The 22,765-nt window shown below is 38.3% G+C and overlaps 1 protein-coding gene across 13 annotated transcripts in view; it reads right to left on the bottom strand.

Moving 5' to 3' along the window:
* LIN52 (lin-52 DREAM MuvB core complex component) overlaps positions 1 to 22,765 on the bottom strand; it is a 135,366-nt gene that overhangs the window by 57,776 nt on the left and 54,825 nt on the right. The window contains exon 6 of one of the 13 annotated variants that reach the window (XM_045901219.3): positions 4,023 to 4,103. The exons of 11 other annotated variants lie outside the window; for them this stretch is intronic. In XM_045901219.3, the coding sequence (XP_045757175.1) occupies positions 4,060 to 4,103 (44 nt within the window). In that variant the 3' untranslated portion in view covers positions 4,023 to 4,059. Of the gene's footprint in view, positions 1 to 4,022; positions 4,104 to 21,485; positions 21,548 to 22,765 lie in introns of all 13 variants that reach the window. One more of the 13 variants, XM_064571345.1, reaches the window with a different exon arrangement.

Raw genomic sequence — 22,765 nt, 5'->3', positions numbered from 1 at the left:
ACTTTTCTTCCTTTCTACAGTGTATGGTTTTTCTCCACAGTGACAAGCAGGTTGGTATTTGGGGGTCCCCACACTGTTCACCTTGCCCACAGCGGCCCTCAGTTTGGTGGCAGGGCTCCCTCTGGCTAAGATTATTTACACACCACAGGGAGGCTCCTCGTAAAATTACTCAGTGGGCAGCATGTTCCGCAGGCAGTTGTGTCCTCTCTTCAGAGGTCTGGCTCTCAGCCTTGTGGGGGACCTCCTTTAAGTTTCTAACTTCCTCTGCGGTTCACTCTCCTTCAGTTCTGGGGGAAGTGGCTCTCTGCAGCTTCTACCCCTGTACTCCTTAGAGTCTTCTAAGGAGTACAACAATTTAACACCTCTTTATTTAAATCTTCCCCGTTCAGATTACTCTTCATTGAATTCTACCGTCACCCAAAAAGACCAAATAAATGGAACACATATGATACCAAGTAAAGACAGTCCCCAAATCTGAATGTTAAAAACTGAATTCTAGCAACTTCTGTTATAAATCTAGAGAAACCCCCCAACATGAATTCTGAGTAAGACAACCATAAATATAAGGTTACCCAAACCATGAGTACTAAGCACTGAAGAACAAGAGTAAAGAACCAACTATGTCAGAGGAACTTTTGGATTCTGTTGCGATAAAATTACAAGATTAGTGGCTGACAAGAACCCAATAGATGAAAGAACGTGATTATAAGAAAGCATTTAATAGTGCTTCTCCTGGCATCTTCCTTGCAAAATTAATTAAAACTAGCCAGGATATATGAGTCTCATGAATTGAAAACTAGCCTCAAGACCGCAAGGAGTGATTATAAACTGCCTTAAATCACATTGAGGAAAGTGTCTGGTAGAATGTCCAGAGAGTATTAGATTGGTTATAATCCAGTATTTCCATCAGTGCTTGGGAAAGTAAAGAGTAAGTTAATTAATGTTTAGTAGACATTCACTAGAAGGGATTTGTAAAAACCAGTATGCTCTAAAGTATAAAAGATTTAGAAAAGTGAAAAAGATGTACAAAAGGTAAACTCTTTTCCTTTATCTCAAATAATTAATATAAAAAGTAATTTTCACCCAGTGATCTCAAAACCTACATATGCACGTGGGACTACATATAGTTGACAGAAAAGAATCAGAGGTTTTTATCTGGGCTAACTAAGAACAGCATCCACCTCAGGGGATCTAATTCCTTTCATTCTATAGAGATTATAAATTCATGGAGAGAAGAGTATTTGGGTCTATAAATAATACTTTGCATAGCTACATTATACAGCAGTTTGAATTAATGCCAGAATTTCCTTTCTGTGTGGATTTGTAGATTTACAAATACACAAGGCAGAGACAAAACAGAAGAAGTAAGAGCAGCAATAACACTAGCAGCCAAATTGAATTTTTTTAGAGATAAAGATATCACTGATGCCTTAATAAAGAGATTGTCCAAACCCAGAAGTTGTCTGGCCTTTCCCCTCCCTTCCTGTACCTTCCTGGCACCTATGTGTACATCAGGCACTGGGGACCCAGTGGAGAACAAAGCAGACGCTCTAGGAAGGAGAAGGAGACTGTGCTGGTAGAACATATATCATGAGCGTAGGAGTGCAAGTAGGAATAATCTAGTCTAGCCATCAGGTATAGCCTTCCAAAGGACTTGCCATTTAAGCTAAGCCTGGAGTTTGCTCTAATCACTATGTGGACTCCTTCTCAAGGGAGTGAGTTGTCAATGCTAATATCTTGCCATGGGACATAAAAGGGTCTGGGGCTTATTCTCAAATTGCCTTCATCTAGTCAAAAGGGGCCCCAGGGTCTGTTTTTCTTGAGAAATTCAGGGCTCTAAAGATGCTAGCAAGTCATAACTAAGCTAGGAGAGGGCTGGGTTAAGCTCTTCCTCCACCCATACCTGCACAGATATAGTGTGCTTCATGTTTCTTCCCAGTAGTTAGCTGGGTAAGGGGGAGACAAGTATTGACCTTAAGAAGTGACATTCATGGCAGGGCCAAGCAGTCCTCAGAAGAGCTTCCAGGGCCAGGACCAAAAGCCTTCCCTAGTTACTGTGGTCAGAGAACTTAGGCCATGTTCAGCAAGCCAGTTAAGGAGCAGAGCTTTGGAATAAAAAACACAGACCTGAGTTCTAGTCTTGGCCCTGGCATCCAACACCTTTCTTCATCTGTACAATGGGGAGAGTAACAGTAGCTACCCCTCACGGAAGTGGTATCCAGAGCGCCAGTTACATATCAGGAAATGTAGGCTGTTGATGTTAATAATAAACAAGGCTGTATCTGTATGTGATGGACTATACCCGTAAGTAGCAGAAGGACTAGATACAGGTTTATTTGCATATGCCTAGATTGTTTATTAAATCAATATTTAGCTAAATAAAAGTGATAGTTAGAATGTCCCACGGGTAAATAAGACACAGCAGGTTGAAAGCAAGTATCTCCCAGCCCAAACAGTACTTTTACTTACATTCTCTATTCTGGTTAATAAAACCAATTAAAAACTACTCAAGTTAGAAACAGAGTTATCTGAAACTCCTGCATCACTGCATTTTTTAAAACTGATCTTCCTGCTTTTAGTGGTCTATGAGTCATGAATACCTATAATGTGCCAGACACTAAAAAGGAGGGGCGGGGGCGCCTGAGTGGCTCAGTTGGTTACGTGCCTGCCTTCGGCTCAGGTCATGATCTCAGGGTCCTGGGACTGAGCGCCACATCAGGTTCCCTGCTCTGCAAGGAGCCTGCTTCTCCCTCTCCCTCTGCTGTTCCCCTGCTTGTGCTCTCGCTCTCAAATAAATAAATAAAATCTAAAGAGAGAGAGGGGGAGAGAAATATAGTGAAGAACAAGTCAACAGCCTCTGCCCTCAACTAACACAGTGCTCTTCCTAACAAGATCAATTGACTTCCCTGCTTATCATTCTTCAGTGGCCACACAGAGCCTTCACTCATATGTGCAATCAGGCTCATATGTGAAATCAGGCTCCTTCCTGGTTTTCCATCCTGGTCTCCTAATTGCTTACTCAGCAGTTCCCCAAACACAGCATGCCTCATGCCCTTGCTTTCACCATTGCTTATGCCCAGATTACCTTACTCACTCTCTGTGCAGCAATCACCACCCCCATACCTCCCCCGCACCCCCCCCCCCCCCCCGCTTACTGCCCATCCTTAAAGACTATTTAGGATTACTTCCTCTGATCCTGTCTGAGATAAGTACCCTTCCCTAGTGCTTTCCAATAAACTGTAATCTCAAGGACAAGAACGTTCTTTTTCTCTATAACCTCATGCTCAGCAGAGTATGTCCATATAGGAGGCACTCAAGTGATTAAGTTAAAAACAAACGAATAAACCCAACCCTTTCAGTTACTATTAACTTATAAAATTTTTTTAAAAAGATTTTATTTCTTTATTTGAGAAAGAGAAACACAGCAAGAGAGGGAACACAAGCAGGGGGGGAAGTGGGAGAGGGAGAAGCAGGCTTCCCGCGGAGCAGGGAGCCCGATGCGGGGCTTGATCCCAGGACCCTGGGATCATGACTTGAGCCGAAGGCAGACGCTTAACGACTGAGCCACCCAGGCGCCCCTTAACTTAGAAATTCTTAAACATGGGTCACTATTTTGATATCTAAACAGAGCTTAACCTTGATTAGGTATCTCACTTTAGAAATACTGCCTGTCTTAAAAGCAGTGGTTCCTAACCTTTTAGGGCTCACAGACTGGTAGACAGAGGTAGTTGTCTACACATAGCTCTTTCCTCACTTAACCTTTGTTAACAAAACCCTGGTTTTATTTAGGAAAGGGTGAGCATGTACTCAGGGGAGACTGGTCTCCATCCTAGTTCCAAGGATGAACCAGTTATTAGTCCATCTAAACCAATGATGGTAGGCAGTCTAACTCCTCTTGACAATGGTTAGTTTAGGCATAGGAATGTGACCAGCACTGTTCGATGGCATGCAAGGGGAAATGTGCCTCAGAGCGTCTGGGGTTTTTCTCACTGATAAGAAGCAGCAAGGGGGAAAACAATTACCTTTTCTATCTTAGGATAGTGTTGTCAGCCAATGACGTCAAAAACTGTAGCAGCCATCTTGCAAACATGATGGAAACCAACCTAAGGGCGGGATCCAACACATTGAAGTGACAATGGGGGTCTCTGGTGATAACGTTAAGTAACTGAATTAACCACCCCTAAAAATGAAGTACTTATATGGAACATCTTTATCCTTTAAGCCATTGTAGTTAGGTTTTCTGTAATTTGCAGACGAAAGCTTCCTAACCAATAGAGAGTATATTAGTTTTCTGGGAGTGTTGTAACAAACTACCACAAAGTGAGTGGCTTAAACATCAAAAACTTACTATCTCACAGTTCTGAGGCTAGATGTCTGAGATCAAGGTATCAAAGTGTTGCTTCCTTCTGAGGCCCATGAGAAAGGATCTGTTCTAGGTCTGTCTCCTTGGCTTTTAAGATGGCTGTCTTCTCCCTGTATTTCTTCACATCATCTTCCCTCTATGTGTGTCTGTCTCCGTGTCTAAATTTCCCTCTTGTATAAGGATACCAGTCATATTAGACTAGGACCCACCCTACTTACCTCATTTTAACTTGACTACCTGTGTAAAGACCCTATCTCCAAATAAGGTCACATTCTGATGTACCAGGGGTTAGGATTCCAACATATCCTTTTTAGGGGCACACAGTTTAATCCTAACAGACACCTTTTAAAAAATCTAATGAAAGCCATTAATACTCTCTGCAGAGAAATATACATGTATAAGCATAGACATACAATTTTGTTTGTATTTCAGGAGATTCATGGACTCTTAGGTTAAGAACCATAGCTACAGTATCTTCCTGAACAAGACATACACCTGAGCATTGACTACACACATACAGAAACTGAAATTAGTAATTGTCTAGGTAGCAACATTGCAGGTAATTCTAAGGGAACTATGTTATGTATATACAAAGGGAGAAAAGAGATATTTTATTGAATGAAGGTTATGCTGAGATCACCAGAAAGCTTTAGGAAAGGAAGTTACCAAGAGTCTTCTCTTAAAGGGATAAAGTCAATATCCTTTATTTAAAATTTTTAGGGATTGGGGCACCTGGGTGGCTCAGTGGTTGAGCGACTGCCTTCGGCTCGGGTCATGATCCTGGAGTCCCGGGATCGAGTCCCGCATCGGGCTCTCTGCTCAGCGGGGCGCCTGCTTCTCCCTCTGACCCTCTTCCCTCTCGTGCTCTCTCTCATTCTCTCTCTCTCAAATAAATAAATAAAATCTTTAAAATAAATAATAAAATAAAATAAAATATTTAGGGATTATTTGGGTTTTTTTTAACCTCAGAATTTCTAGTATTAAATTTTTGTTATAATTAAATGAAAATATACAATCTACACTGAAAATTATTAGTACACAAAGAAAACACATTTCCATAAATCTGTTAATGTTAAATAAGGCTTAAAACTTAAAATAATTGAAATCCAACCACTGGGAATACAGAGCCCTTAAAATGCTGGCTTCCGTGGCCCCAACAAACCTGCATTGTCAGTAAGATTGGAAGGAGCTCTGGGGCCCAGAAAAATGGCAGGAAACAAAAGTTAGAGCAACTGGAAGGAAAACTAGAACCATCTAAGTACAATATCAATGTAACATGCAATATGTGAGGGACTAGAAAATTCTGAAATTTTGCACTATTTAACTCTGAGAACTAGCATTCAAAATCATAAAGGGTCATTTGTGAACTGTGGCAATTAGATTAAATAAGTTTGATTTCTGCTCTCTAGAGATACATAACTTAAGGTAGCAGTAATGATAGGGACAGCAAATAGACACCTTCTTCCTTACCATTAAAGATCGCCACAAATCAAAGTTAAATTATAAAGTAAAATACATAGGATGAATCATTAAAAATTTGACCATCAAGCTAACTCTTAGTTGAAACAAAGAATTGGGAATGTTTGCAATCTGGCAAATAATGCACAAAATCCTTAATTACTAAGAAGTACATTTTTACTACCATGGGAAGAAGCCAGAGCCACCAAGTGTAAAACACACACTAAATGATAACAAAAATGTAACTCTGCCTGGGGGAATACGGAGACACTACATGGAGAGACTGGGATTTGAAATAGCCTTGGAGGATAAGTATAAAGTTTTCCAGATAAAACTGGAAAGAAAGGCTAGGTCGATGTTTAGAAAGTCCTTTGTGAAACGCTAAGGAATCTGAATTTTATCATAGACCCAAGGAGCCAAAAAACTTTTATAAATAGGAGTATGACATAACTGACTTCATTTTATTTATATTTAAGGAAGTATTTGTGGTACCAGAGGATAGACTTTCTCACTGTTGACTATGCAACTAAAAATGCCACACACCTAACAGATGCTCAATTAATACTTGTTGATAGACTTACTGACTGAAGTCTTATGAGAGAATTATCAGAACATGTAGTAGATTGACATATAAACAAAGGTTAGTCCAAAAAGCTACCACTGGGTATTTATATACAGAAACAAGAGTATTTAGGGCTTGATGCTTATGTTTTGGTATTGCTCAAAAAGGGGGTATTATGATCTGTAATCAAATGATGCCAATTCTTCTTTTTCTACATTAATAAGACTTTATCTGGCTTAAAATAAAACAAAGCAAATCAATAACCTTATCTAGAGGAAATAATGCCAAATAAAATAGCATCTAAAATATCAATTTTTATTTCAGTCTGTAAGCCCTTTTCTTGCTTGGCTGTACAGTCTCCAATCATCCCTGAAATACAAGTGATTGGGCTCTTCTGGACCCACCAGTTAAGGGGAGGGAACATTTATCTACCGTCAATTCATGGGACACTAATCTCCTTCCCACTCCTCTGATTACAAGCAAGCAGGATGCTAGAGGAGAGGCCTCAACAGAAGCTTTAAAAATAAATAAATAAACCCAGCCCCTTCTGCTCCAGGAATACAGAAAAGATTGGCATTAGTACAAGAGAAAGTGATCTGTCCAAACAAAAGCCAATCTGAAGGAGCTAGCCTGGCATTATTGGTAGGAAGATAGCACACTTGTTAAAAATGTATATTTTAATTTTCTGTATTGCAAAAGGCCCCAATTTGCCCGGGGATCTAGCTAAGCTGCCATTTTCTACTACGACAGAGTCTAATCTTTATTTAATGGATTTAGCATCTATCTTTACTAGAGTGGTCTCTAAGGAAAAGGGGAGGGGAGAATGAAGGGGCAGAGAAGAGATGATCAGATCCCCCCTCCCCCTTTCATCCATCCGGCTCTCATGTTTGTGTTCAAAATTCAATTACCTCCTTATTGATACTTCACAGAGATATTTAAGCTGCAAACATGAAGCCCTGATTTCCCAAGGGGCCATGCCCCTCTCTATTTCACTGCTCTGCTTCCCCCTGGGTGAATTCCTGAGGCGTCCATATTAATAGGTAATCAGTCACAATTCATTTATTAAACAGCTAGCAAGGTTTATCAGCCTGCCCTGATTAGCCCGAAGAAGCCACTGAATTCCTAATTTATTTATGGAAATGTAAGTGTCTTTCTGAATTCCATTCAGGAGCTGCAGGAGTGTTCCGGTCGCCACATCCTGCAACCTAACAGGCAGCACCAGCAGCAAGCGAGCTTTCCAGGACGACGAGGGGGACCAGAAGGCAAAGAGCCAGGGACATACACTGCAGAGATTCTTCTCCTGGCCACGGGATTTGGGTCCACATAATCCTTGGATTAGTACTTATCTGATTGCTTTCTGTTTACATAAAAGAGTTTGAAATGTTTGTCACTCGGCAGCCATTACTATCCACTGTAACAAAAATCAATCTCAGGGATGCTTTTTGATTGGCAGAGAAGTGGCCCTTAATGGGAGTAGAACTGAGGACCTCGGTGAGTTAAAAGACAATCATTCTCAGCAGAGTTAAGACACCAGGCTGGAACAACAAACCCAGACCACGAAAATAATACTTTGCAAGCATTTGTCTTAGAATAGTAACTAAACCAGATCCCATTTTAATCTTCTACTATTCTAGGCTACAGTGACAAAACAGCTTTTCAGATGATTTCCACAATACTAATCAATTAGCAATTCACCCAAAATTGCCCATTACTAATTAAAAGGCCAATTCAGATTAAATAAAGCTCTTAAGAGTAACATTAAAACTCACGCTAACTGCCCCAATAGGTGCAATTAGAAAAGAAACTGTTTTGGGGACATGAGCAGATCATACAACCTACTCTTGTTTTCAGCCAGAATTAGGACTGGCTTCTTCTGAAAAATGATAAGATACAAAAAACATAAAGAATGTAGCCAATGTTTCAATGCCAACAAAGATTGTTAATGCTTATCTTTGTGTGGGTTATCCACAGCCAATATTTTCAAATCCCAATCTGCCTTTCTCAGAGTTCACTAAGATTAAAAGCAACCTCCCCAGATAACCTAGTGTATGCAGTGAAAGGCAAACCATAATCTTAAGAAAAACATCAAATCCCAAGTGGGGAACATAACACAATGTACCTGACCAGTAAGTCCTTCTTAAAACTGTCAAGGGCATCAAAAACAAGGAAAGCCTGAGAAACTGTCATAGCCAAGTGGAACCTATGGGGAAATATGATTACTAAATGTAATTATGATACCCTCAGTGGAACCCCAGAATTAGGGAAAAACTAAGGAAGGCTGAATAAAGTACAGGAAAAATGTTAAACAAATAAAAAAAGTTAATCAATTGTTACAAACGTATAACAAATGTACCATGATAATAATAGGGGAAACTGGGTGTGGGTTATATGGAAACTGTCCTTTATTTTCCCTTAAATATCTAAAACTATTCTAAAATTTAAAAATCTAACTAAAAAACAGAAGTGACAATTTATAAACTAAATTACAAGGTGGCCAAAACATGAATAAGTAATTTTTATATTTTTACAACAGAAGGTTGAAGATATACTTTCGAAAAGTCATTTTTCATTAAAAACAATATTTTTGGAATAGTGAAAAACAACACATTTATAAATGAAAATTTTCATATATTTGTTTTCACCTGATAGGAACAGCAAAAACATTTAGTTATTAGTATATTTACTTATAGTTTTAAATGTATTCTCCCAGAAATGTTATCTCTATGCAAAATGTCAATGAGCATTATAATTACAAATGGGAAACCCCCTAAAACACACACACATACACAAAAAAAGAAAAAAAGAAAAGCAGTTGTAATATGGAAAAATAAGTAATTGGGAGGGGTGTTTGCAAAGAAAATCAGTATGTCCTCAAATCAAATATTAACACTCTTCAGGTTGTGTCACTGTTACTTTAGTTTGTGTTGTTACTGTTCCTCTCCTTGAGTTTGAATCATCAAGAAATGATTTGTATGTGCTTTGGCTAAAGATGAAACAGGCTCAAGTCAGGAGCACCAACCCTCTCCATTCCCAAATTAACAAATGCATACATTAGGATTCTGTTAATCACTCCATAATGAAATGTAATAAAATTTTCTTTTAAGGCCCAATGTCTTTATTTGCACTGCCCAATACATAAAAATGCTACATATGGCCCTGGCTTCTAAAATACTGGCTAGGGAAAAGTAAAAACTGAAGCCCATCACGGCAGGTATAGTCTAGTACAAACAATGGCTGTGGAGGCAGAGGACATGGACTTGATTCACAGCTCCTGGGTCAGTCCAAACCTTTGTGAACTATAAAATGGGGTCAATGGTCCAAATTACTCCTAGTGTAGCGTTGAGGCTTTGGAAACCATGCACTTAAAGCACTCAGCACAGTACCCTTTAGTAGGTACTCAAATAATGATGGCTGTTGAGACTATGCTTGTTTCCCAGCAGGCCCCTGATGACTACAGGCAGAAAAACCTGAGGAAACAAAAAGTTAATTGAACAGTACAAAAACAATGCAGAGTCCATCTGCAGAGTTCATTAACATTCACACATCCCCTTACAGACAATGCCCCTACTTGATGCACTTAACCTATATGGAAGGCAAAGCAGTTATTTATCACCTATTTCACAGATAAGAAAAATTAGCCAAGCTAAGTGATCTGTCCAAGGTCAATAGCTAATAATGAGCCAAGTCAGAACTTGAATGTAGTTCTTCTGGTTCTGTCTAGTTTGTTCGTTGGTCTCCCATTCTGCGCTATAGGTACATTCTGTCCTTTGGCTGATAACTCTTGACTTCTCTGGCACATTACTCTGATCCATGTCAAATTCCTAACTAAAACTCCTATAATGCCACAGGATTTCTTAAACCCCACTGCTTTCATCAAGCACTACCATTTTAAGAAAATTTCAATACGAGAAAAGAGAGACTATTCAAAAAGCATTTGACTTGTATTAAAATAACCAACAAAAACAGACTGGTCAATCACTTTTATTTTTCTTTTAATTTATGCTCAAGTGCACCCTAATCTCCTCATCAATACATTTCATTGACATCTTTGTCCAAGGCAGTTAGTCATTATCTCAATCTTGACATATACATATTCCTACATACAAGACAGGAAAAAAAGAAAAAGGATGCTGCTCAAATTCTTCCTGAATATTCTATGTATTAATACCCACTTAATACTACATTAAACAAACTTCCTATTGCAGGCTATCATTCTAGGATTTTATGTAGAAAAATCTGTCCTCTACATTTGTGGACTCTAAATCTCATGGGTTCATTCAAAATAGTTCCTAGTAATACATCAAATAACATGTAACATGAACAAAAATATTAAAATGTTCTTTCCGGTCTACTTGTCTCAGCAGGTGACCCTTTATCACTCCTGAAGAAAGTTGCTAAGAGTTACCCCCACATATCCACATGTTAACTAAAAACTTAAAAGGGAATACTGCCATCTACTGAATCACATTTATCACCATTCTGTCTCTCTCACAGTGATACCTAATTTAATGACTCTATGGAACAAAATTTTTAATACTAAAGATGTTTACATTAAAAGCAAACTTTTAAGGCACAAAAAGTTGTATATATTCACAGTTACCCATGACAAAAATATCCAAGAAAATAATTCCTATTATTCTAATCCAATGCTTTAAGCCCTGCTCAAAGCAATATTTTGAAATCTGGCTGGAATACTATTAGTGCTTGGTAACTTTCTTTCGTGAGCTTCCCATATCAAACCAAAAAGGCTAGCAATTCAATTTAACAACAGCCTAGCTATTCAACTTCAGAGTGAATTACTTTCAATTTTTATCTGAGCCACTATTTGTCTTTAAAAAAAATTTTTAGTTAACTTTTAAAGTACAGCTATAATATAGACAGAAAAATGTACAAATCATAACTATATGTGAGGAATTTCACAAAATGGACACACAACCACATTCATCTTTATAGAGAACCATTACCAGTCCCCCAGAAGTTTCCCTTCTCATGCTCCCTCCCAGCCACCACCATACCGGCAATGCAACCATTATTTTGATTTATATCACCATAGACTAGCTTTGCTTGTTTTGAACTTTATATAAATGATATTGTATAACACATACTCTTTTGTGTCTATCTTCATTTACTCAATGTTATGTTCCTGAGACTCATTCATGTTGCATGTAGCAATAGTTTGTTCATTTTCAGAGCTATATAGTATTCTAGCATGTGAATATATCTGAATTTATTTGTTCATTTTACTGTCAGTGAACTTTTAGATTGTTTCTAGTCTTGATCTATTATGATTAGCACTGTTCTGAATATTTCTTTTTTTTTTTAAAGATTTTATTTATTTATTTGAGAGAGAGAATGAGATAGAGAGAGAGCATGAGAGGGGGGAGGGTCAGAGGGAGAAGCAGACTCCCTGCCGAGCAGGGAGCCTGATGCGGGACTCGATCCCGGGACTCCAAGATCATGACCTGAGCCGAAGGCAGTCGCCTAACCAACTGAGCCACCCAGGCGCCCTGTTCTGAATATTTCTGTATGCATCTTTTGGTATACAAATGTTTGTATTTCTATTTCTAGAGTATATATCTAGCACCAGAATTACTGGGTCATAGGGTATATGTATGATCACCCTTAGAAGATACTGCCTGTTTTCCAAAATGGTTGTACCCATAATCATTTGCCATTTCAAGTCTCGTATTTCTCAGCAAAGGGCCAATCTTTCAATTGGAAATTGTTCCCAGGTAGAAAAATTGGAGACTCTTGGAAGCAGGTTGGGAGTACTCAGGGGAAGAGAGGTCAGAGAGTTGCTAAGATCATTACTTGAGACCTTCCCAGACTCTCAGTTCCTCCTTGAGGACTATGACCTAAGTCCACAGGATGCTAGAAGCCTATTTTCAGTCCATATCCCATGTCACTATAACCTATACCAATTTACCAGAAGGTTTCTCCCATTCAAGTTCTCCTAAACACTCTCTAAACCCTAATCAATATCTCAAACTCTCAGATAAAGATATTATATGTTTTTGAGCACAAGTTGTTTTAGTTAGAATTCAGAGGCATTTTAATACCATGACTTCCTTCCTAACTGGCTACATGGAATGTGTTTTGATGTAAAGAAGTTCCTGAAAAACAGTATTAGCGGAATTGAATTGGAATTACTATAATGGGAACCCCTCCTCCAAGATTTTTCCTATTTACAGTGACAAAGACTCTTGTCAATAATGCGAGAATACCATGCCTAACTTCATTCTTGTACCCGTCAGGACTGGTACAGTCTTATCTCATCATGATGTCTCAACTTAAAGGCAAAAAGGAGACAGCTGCCAGAATATTTTAATACCTATGCATTTAGAGAATTGCTCTATGTCAGTCTAATCATTTTGTAGAGTTATAAAAATATCTGCTACAAAAGTGGTGCTATAAGTGTGTGTCCTTACGTAGCTGAGGGTAATAAAACACTGCACAGCCATGGGTCAAAGTACGTCAAGCCAGAACTGAGATATATCAGAGCTGGCTGTGGATTTTAAAAACTGTTCTGGCTAATCTTTTTAAAGGACTCTTGTTTACTTAACCAAGAATTAGCTGCAAAAGTAACCAACTGCTTCAGTGCTTCAACAATGAGTTGTGCCTAATGAAAATTCAGAAATCATCACGCATGTCATAAGGAGGTTAACAGTCAGCATGTAGAAGACTAAAAAAAATAAATATATATTTTAAATTAAGGGTCTTTGAGACTCTGATGGGTAGTAAATCCATTCAACATAGAAAGCAGAAATAATCAAAATCATTGTCAAAGTGTGGGTCAAACTTACCCTATGCCAGAGATGCTTGACAGTGGCTACTTTCTTATCTCTTTGTTACCACTTTACAGGCTAAACAGAGTAAACCCACAGAGGCTACTGCATGGCTCCGTGGCCAAATTATGATATAAGATCACTTTGCCTCCCTATGTAATTACTCATCCATATGTGAATGAATAGACAAAAGGCAATGCCTTTTACTGTACTAGCAAATCTGGGCTGCCAGCGAGGGAAATGAATATGAGAAAAAAGGATTTGTGCAGGTTAATCAAATAGTAACTGCTACCTGGAATGTTACATTTTACATAGAATCTTACAGTGTGGAGGAAACCAATTTGCCAATGATGATATATAAAATTTATTTCTTGGGGTGCCTGGGTGGCTCAGTCAGTTAAACATCTGCCTTCAGCTTGGATCATGATCCCAGAATCCCGGGATCAAGCCCCACATCGGGCTCCCTGCCCAGTGCGGAGTGTGCTTCTCCCTCTGCTCTCTCTCAAATAAATAAATAAAATCTTAAAAAATATATAAATAAATAAAATAAAATTTATTTCTTTCATTCCAGTTTAAATTCCACCCAACCATCTTCAACCCATTATGAGCTCTCATTTCTGAACTTCTATGGTACTCAAGTGACACTCAGTACATCCTCTCTTGTACTGTGATCTTTTTACATATTTGTCTTGTCACCCTAATCAGACTATAAATAGAAGAGTGTATGTAGTTTTGAAATCCAGGGTCTAGCACATTGCTTTTCATAGCAGGCCATTAATAAATGTTTATTTATTATGATAATATCTAAATCCTAAGAAATAGATGTGAACCCTTAGTAGAGTCAGATGTTACAATAAGTAACAAGGATGACCAAGAGATTATTTCAAATCTACTTTGGGAAATAATAAAAGAAAAGGAGGGGTAGAAAAGACTCATTCAGGAATTGAAGGAAGTAGAATACAAAACCATTATACATCAAAAAAAGACCTTCAGTAACACAGACTGGATTCAACTCTGACTTGTGTCAGTAGAGTAGATAGATGGTATGGTCTTGGAAACTGCCTTTTCTTTTCTAACAACCTTTCCTAATTAGTGTCCAAGTTCTGCCTTTGGTGGCTACTAGATGATTAGGATCAATAAAAATATCTCCAGGCATGTGCTTGACAATGGCATCTGGTAAACCACATAGCCTGTGCACCCTGCCCCTCGTAAGGACAGCCACAGGAAAGGTGCGAGTAGGAGGGAAAATGCTCCCTCCTGTGAACTGAACTGAACATGCACTCCCTACTCACCCCTTGAAAAGTGGTAAGAGAACAAAATAAAATTTCAGGATAGCTTCACCTTCTCTGGCTTACCATGATAATCAAGTAATAGGAGCATTAATAATGCCAGAATCCTGTCTGCTGGTCTTTTTTTCATTATCATTTCCTAATCAGGAACACCTCTAGCTTGTGTTTTTTGTTATATTTAAAAGATTTTCTTGAAAAGTCATGTTGACATTAAAACAAAAAAATAATTTCGTCACTTTGGAAAGGAAGAGTTTTTTTCTTGAATGAATAAATGCTGTGGACTTGGGGAAAAAAAAAAAGACCTTTAGTTAAGAGCAGGCATACAATGGACTTCTTCAAATCCTTTTGGGCTTTCTGGACTGGTTTCATATCTTTGTTTTCTTCTTTTTCTCATATAATTTGTTTTAAAATAGAAATATAATTCATATACCATAAATTTGCTGCCCCCTTTTAAACTGTGGTAAAATACACATAACATACATTTTACCATCTTAACCATTTTTAAGTGTACATTTCAGTGGCATTAAGTATACTGATATTGTTGTGCACTATGTTCAGACTTTTTTCCCTCTTGCAAAATGGAAACTGTATCCATGAAATAATAACTCCTCATTCTCCCTTCTTCCTTTACCCTGCCCTTGGCAACCACCATTCCACATTTTGCCTCTATGAATCTGACTACTCTAGGTACTGCATATAAGTAGAATCATACAATATTGGTCTTTTTGTGACTGGCTTATCTTACTTAGCATATCCTCAAGCTCGTCCATGTTGCAGCATGTGTCAGATTTTCCTTCCCTTTAAGGCTGACTACTATTTCATTGTATGTACATTCCACATTTTGTTTATCCATTCATCCATCAATGGACATCTGGGTTGTTTCCACCTCTTGGCAATTTCAAATAATGCTGCTGTGAACATGGGTGTACAAATATCTGTTCATGGGCCTGCTTTCAATTCCTTTGGGTATATACCCAGAAGTGGAATTGCTGGATCATATGGTAATTCTACTTTTAATATTTTGAGGAAGTACCATACTATTTTTCATAATGGCTGACCATTTTTACATTCCCAACAATAGTGCACAAGGGCTCTAATCTCTCCACATCCTTTGCCAACACTTGTTATTTTCCATCTTTTTCATTATAGTCATGCCAGTGGGTATGGAGTAGTATCTCATGATTTTGATTTGCATTTCCCTAATGATTAATGTTGAACATCTTTGCATGTGTCTATTGGCCATCTGTATGTCTCTGGAGAAATGTCTATTTAAATTCTTTGCCCACTTTAAAAATTGGGCTGTCTTTTTATTGTTGAATTATATGAGTTTTTTATATATTCTGGATACAAGCCCTTTATCAAACAATACAGAAATGATTTACAAAAGTTCTCTCCCATTTTGTGGGCTGTCTTTTCTTTTTTCTTTTTCGAAGTGCTCCAAAGCAAATTTTATTTCACAACTTGTTTTGAATGTGGGTTGTCTTTGGAATTAACTTCTCTCTCTTTCTTGAAAACTCTATACCCAACATGGGGCCTGAATTCACAACCCCGATATCAAGAGTTGTATGCTCTACCAACTGAGCCAGCCAGGTGCCCCATGCCTTTTCACTTTCTTAATGGTACCTTTGAAGCACAAGTTTTACATTTTGATGAAGTCCAATTTTTAATTTTCTTTTTCTGCTTGTGTTTTTGGAATCATATGTAAGAAACCACTGCCTACTAAGGTCATAAAGATTTACGCTTATGTTTTCTTCTAAGATTTTTTACAGTTTCAGCTCTTACATTTAGGTCTATAATGGATTTTTTTAATAAATAATTGTATATAGTGTAATGTAGGGGGGTTCAATTTGGGGTTCTTGCATATGGATATTGTGTTTTCCCAGCACCATTTGTTAAAGAGACTGTTTTCCACCCATTGAATGATCTGGAACCCCTGTCAAAAATTAATTGACTATCGGGCGCCTGGGTGGCTCAGTTGGTTAAGTGACTGCCTTCGGCTCAGGTCATGATCCTGGAGTCCCGGGATCGAGTCCCGCGTCGGGCTCCCTGCTCAGCAGGGAGTCGGCTTCTCCCTCTGACCCTCCTCCCTCTCATGCTCTCTATCGTTCTCTCTCTCTCTCTCAATAAATAAATAAAAATCTTTTAAAAAAATTAATTGACTATAAATATGAGGGTTTCTGGATTTTCAATTCTATTCCATTGATCTATAAAGATACCTATATACCAATACTACACTGTCTTGATCACTGTAGCTTTGTATGAAAATTTTGAGACTGTGAGTCCTTCAACTTTGTTCTTTTTAAAGATTTTTTAGCTATTCTGCTCCTCTTGTATTTTCATGTGAATTTTAGGATTTCCTTGTTAATTTGTGCCAAACCAGCTTCATTCCTGACCTAAATAAAGTACAGGGATAGTTCCTACATATGGAAGGACCCACAGTCCTTACAAGATTAATCATGCAAACTGGGATCTTCTCACTGCTTGCACCCTCCAAACACCAAAGCAAATGTAAGTGATAACAGACCATTTTTGCATATATTCATTTCACACACTGGTGGTGAACAATAAAAACAGAATCGAATATAATCTCTAAGGACAGAATTATTAATTTAAATAATTATTAGATCTCATTTATGGTAAAACCCATTTATTTTTCTTCTAACAGTGTTATAAAATATTCCAAAGAAAATCAGACTGCAGCATTATATACAATGCTGAATAGTTCCATTACACAAAATTGAATTTTACTATACTTTCTTTCTACTTAAGGAGGAAAACAAGTTATTCTAAACAATTCCTTATTGTTACCAATATATGAATCTAAGTCTTTAATATCTGTGGGATTTCAACTATAAAAGCATGAAAGTCAATATAACACAGGAGTTTACTTGCAATTTTGCTGAGGAACTAATCCAAACAACACAAACTAAAAAGCAAGTCATTCAGCTAGTTAGTGAGCCTAGCAGTCCACTTACCACCAGCATCCCACTGTGGCTGTGATGTTCCCTACTGGTACTCTTATACATAGTAAAGATAACACTACGGAAACTGGAGGGGAATAGAAGTTTCTACAAATTTAGAATAAAAGATGGATACATTTCTTTCTTTGTTTTTTGTTTTTTTTTTTAAGATTTTATTTTTTGAGAGAGAGAGAGATCACGAGCGGGGGAGAAGGGCAGAGGGTGAAGCAGACTCCCTACTGAGCAAGGAGCCTGATGTGGGACTCGATCCCGTGACGCTATGGATCATGACCCGAGCTGAAGGTAGACAATTAACCGACTGAGCCACCCAGGCACCCCAAAAGATGGACACATTTCTTTTCTTTTTTTTTTTTTTTTTAAAGATTTTATTTATTTATTTGACAGAGAGAGACACAGCGAGAGAGGGAACACAGGCAGGGGGAGTGGTAGAGGGAGAAGCAGGCTTCCCGCCGAGCAGGGAGCCCGATACGGGGCTCGATCCCAGGACCCTGGGATCATGACCTGAGCCGAAGGCAGACGCCCAACGACTGAGCCACCCAGGCGCCCCTGGACACATTTCTTGAGGCTGGCTCAGATCTATAACGCAAATAGTTCCATCTCATATCTAGCAGTGTGTGGGAATGTTTTAGCAAGTGCATCAGGTTTTATGAAGAACATTCATCAGAAAAGAGAAAAATGAAAGCTGAAAAGGCAGTGAGGATGGTACAGGAAACACGGGACTCATGACCACAGTGTGATTTGGGAGAAAATGTGAAGTTAAAGGGTTCATAAAAAGGAGGAGTTATCAGTCATAACAAGAAATTGTTTGGTGCGCCTGGGTGGCTCAGTCAGTTAAGCGTCCGACTCTTGACTGCGGCTCAGGTCATGATCTCAAGGTCATGAGATCGAGCTCTGCATTGGGCTTTGTGCTCAGCAGGGAGTCTGCTTGAAATTCTCTCCCTCTCCCTGTCTATGCGCGCTCTCTCTAAAATAAATAAATAAAATCTTAAAAAAAAAGAAACTGTTATAACAATGGATATGAAAAGAAAATGCCTTTGTACATAAATCAATAGAGGATCTATTAGACAATAGATATATATCAGGTACCAATTATAAGAAGTGTTGGGAATTCAGTGGTGAAAAACCAGATGCCCAGATATCCTTATAGGTTTTTGGAGTTTAAGGTCAGGCTACCTTATCTACTTTGTAGCAATGTGCAGACTTTATGCAAAAAATTAAGTTTGCCGTACTAATCTGAGAATCTCAGGACATAAAAAGAATTCTTTTCCAAATAAGGATAGGTCAACAAAAAAGCCTCAGATACAGGGCAACTTTTTTTGGATAGGTCTTATAAATACTTTATGCCAGAAATGGAGAAATATCTAATTTCTCAAAAGTTTGAATTTCAGGTTCTCCTCATCATGGACCATCCTAAATGGCTATGGTTTGCAACTTTGAATTTCAAGTTGACGTTCCTTCCTCTTAATGTTTCTGACTTTTCAACTGGGGTGTAAAATACAGACCCAAGGTATATGACTTTACCATACTTTGACTGGCATCATAAAATGCCATGGACAAAGATCTCAAATTTGATTACAGCCAGCTTTAGTAGAGGTACATCCTTGGTTATATAAGAAATATTATGGAATCTCTTACTGGAGACTGGGTGATCTCTGGATGTTTACTGGCGTGCCTTATAGAAGAGGGTGGTGTATGACTTCAAGGAGATTATTTTCACAGGCAATACTATTAATACTGGGGTGGCAAAGGTTTGGAGGGCACATGTAAAAGTGACATGGAAGAACTGAAAGAGCAAGAAGACTTAGAAATGATTTGGCAAAGACTGGCGAAGAGGGGGCACCTGGCTGGCTCAGTCAGAAGAACATGGACTCTTGATCTTGGGGTCATGAGCTCAAGCCCCATATTGGGTGTAGAGATTACTAAAAAATAAATAAACTTAAAAAAAAAAGAATGGCAAAGAGGATGGAACTGAAAGATTAGAACAAATCTGGGGGGTTTTCATAAATTTAGTCAAAGTTCTCCCATGGGAAATTGCTGTTTGAAACCATAACCAGTTATGATGAATGAATAAAACTTTAAGTAATAAAATTTTCACTGATCTTGTACCAGGGAATAAAAGCAAAACACAGCTACCATTCTTACCATTCTTTAGAAAGAAGCTATCACTTCATGAAGGTTCCCTCTCAAAATATTGTCTCACAATTCTCTCCCTTATCTCCTCTACCACGCCTCTTTCTTTCTCCAAGGCTAATGTTGAAATGTGACTTTTTCTGGGATTCAGTGCATTTCATGATCTCACCACACAGTCCATAATATTGTGACATCACTATCTTAAATCTGAAGATTCAGGAAAGTTCAAATTAATGCTTCTACTAATAATTCAATGTATTATAGTGTAGCATTTATTTTAGTGGGGGAATTACTTTAGTTACTTCTAATTATGAAATAATTTACATCAAAAACCAAAAGGGATAACTTAAATTTTTTTCAAATGTACCTTACTGCATTTTAGAGGAAAAATAATATGCTATGGGTTAGCACAAACTTGGGAAATCACAAAGTTCCCTCATGAATATCAAGGTCCTATCTTGGTGGCAACAAGTTGACTCTAATTTACCACAGAAGGGCCAGATGCTCACTTTTATAGGCAGATTTCATAAGCTTTACATTTAATGAGAAACTGTTAGCTACATTTGGCAAGGGAAGATTATCTCTCAGATGTTGAGACTACCAGCAGAAAAATCTTTTTGCTTCATTCTTCCTGGGAGAGATTGACTGAAATAATTTGACAGTTCAAAATAATTTGAACAGTTAAAAATCTTCATGGTAAATTCTTTGTTGAAAGGTCAAGTACATCTGCTGAAATGTACTCATTCCATTTCTTTCAGAGTAAGATGGGAGGACAGAATACTTAAAAGTCACAAAATAGTGTATAAAATCCAAATGATGTTCTGTTACACTAGGTATTATTCACAAAGCTGTTCCAAGTTTATGATTTATATTATAAAGAATTTTACCTATTTCAAAGCTCATCTCACTTGTGCTAGCTCCAGGGAACTGATTTGTGTAAGCTCTGACTCATTCCATGGTCTATCTATAGTAAAAAAAACTTTACTCCTAAATTTGCCTGATCTGCTTAATAGAGTCACAATCTTCTGACGGCTTAGGGAAACCCCTAACCTTAACTTGATCAGAAAGCTGAAATGTTCTTAAGAGAAGTAGGCACAGGTCCAAGGGTCAGCAAACTTTTCCTATAAAGGGCCAGGCAGTAAATAACGTTAGGCTTTGCGGGCCACAATCAGTCTCTGTCTCATATTTTTCTGTTTTGTTTTGTTTTATTTTTATGACCATTTAAAAATGTAAAAACCATTCTTAGTTCACAGGGAATACAAAAACAGGCTGTGGGCCAAGTTTGCCAACCTTTAGAGCAGTGCTGTCCCCTGGAAATGTTCTCTGTCTACGCTGTCCAATATGGTAGCCACTAGACACACGTGGCTACTAAGCATTTACAAGTGCGACTGGAATTAAATTAATTTTATTTTAATTAATTTAACTTTAAACAGGTACATGTAGCTAGTGGCTAACATTTTGAATAGCACAGGTCTAGAGAATCTCCAATAGCCCACAAGAGCCATTGAAATCTGATCCACCCATGTGTCCCAAGAATCTACTGAATGCTCAGACAAGAGGCAAGTCAGGTATAAACAGGAATTGTTATTAATAACAGCCTCCAATTATTAAGTTAAGCATTGTGCGTCAATTCAAATGCATCAAGGAGAAGAAAACAACATAGAAGAAACTGGAAACAAAACTAGTTGGCAACTTATCAGTATGACATCTCTTCAATAATGATTGGGCAAATTAGACCTTTGAAGTGTTGAGAGAATGAGTCTAAAGGGCTTTGAGTTAAAAGACATACAATGTTCCGTTTTTTATGGAAGTGGTAATTTCTATCACTCAATCTGCATAGATCCTATTGAAGACAGATGCAACTAAAATTAGGTTTCTGTTTGCCTGAGAAGACAAGTGATTTCTCCCATCACTGACCTGAAATGCTCCTGGAAAATTGCTTTGCTTCATCCATCACACTGCCACTCCCAGCAAGGCCCCTAAAGTTCACAAGGTACAAACTTGCTTTGTTAGCCAAGCTGTTAACACAAGAAACCTACGTCCTCATTTTCACATGCTGACAAATCATTTCCCAAGTCCATTAATGCATTCATAACTTGATACTTGGAACTTCTGAAGTAGAAAATTAGGTGAGAGAACACTCATTCAACTTGAGAAGAAGCCTCTAGCTGATGCCCTAGACAACATCCATTAAGGGTTGTTTTCCTCAACCTATCTAGACTAAGCAAAGAATTTAAAACATGCAGTAGGGCGCATATCACTACACAGATGTCCAGCTGGTGGTCCATGACAAGACTCACACTATCCCTCCCCAAAAGTTTTACTTCCACTATTTCCTATTTTAAAAGTCTTGGAACATTCCTGAAGAAAGGAAAATCACTGAGGTAAAAGAGTGAACCACAGAATACAAATGAGTGAGTGCAATCAGTTGGTACAATAAGTATTCACTCACAGGTCCAGGTCAAACTATCCAGTAAGAGTCTAGAATTGGCACATCAATACAATAAAATTCTATGCAGCAATTGGGAAACAATGAGGTAGGTCTATCTATATCGCTGTGGAAAGATATCCAAGATACACTGTGGGGTAAAAAAAAAAAAAAAGCAAGTCACAAAACAGTACATATATTATGATCTCATCTGTATGTGGTAACATACAAACTTGATTATGCATAGAAAATGTCTGGTGGCTGCCTCAGGTACAGCAAGCAAGGTTTTTACTTTTCACTTTATATCCTACTATGCTATTTTAAGGAATTTTAAATCAAGAGTGTGGATTACTTGTATAAGTTTAAAATGTTCCTTTAGGGGCACCTGGGTGGCTCAGTTGATTCAGCATCTGACTCCTGGTTTCAGCTCAGATCACGATCTCAGGGTCGTGAGATCGAGCCCTGCACTCCGTGGGTAATCTACTTGAGATTCTCTCTCTCCCTCTCCTCCCCCTGGCCACCTGCACTCTCTCTCTAAAATAATAATCAAATTTTTAAAGAAATATAAACATAAAAAAATAAAACGTTCCTTTATGGGGCGCCTGGGTGGCTCAGTCGTTAGGTGTCTGCCTTCAGCTCAGGTCATTATCCCAGGGTCCTGGGATCGAGCCCCGCATCGGGCTCCCTGCTTGGCAGGAAGCCTGCTTCTCCCTCTCCCACTCCCCCTGCTTATGTTCCCACTCTCTCTGTGTCTCTGTCAAATAAATAA

Source organism: Mirounga angustirostris, unplaced genomic scaffold (assembly GCF_029215605.1).
Source record: "Mirounga angustirostris isolate CCGP_5_RB_7025 unplaced genomic scaffold, mMirAng1.0.hap1 SCAF_9, whole genome shotgun sequence".
Taxonomy (NCBI): domain Eukaryota; kingdom Metazoa; phylum Chordata; class Mammalia; order Carnivora; family Phocidae; genus Mirounga; species Mirounga angustirostris.
The sequence above is the reverse complement of the archived record's forward strand: the minus strand, read 5'-3'. Positions and strand labels throughout refer to the sequence as shown.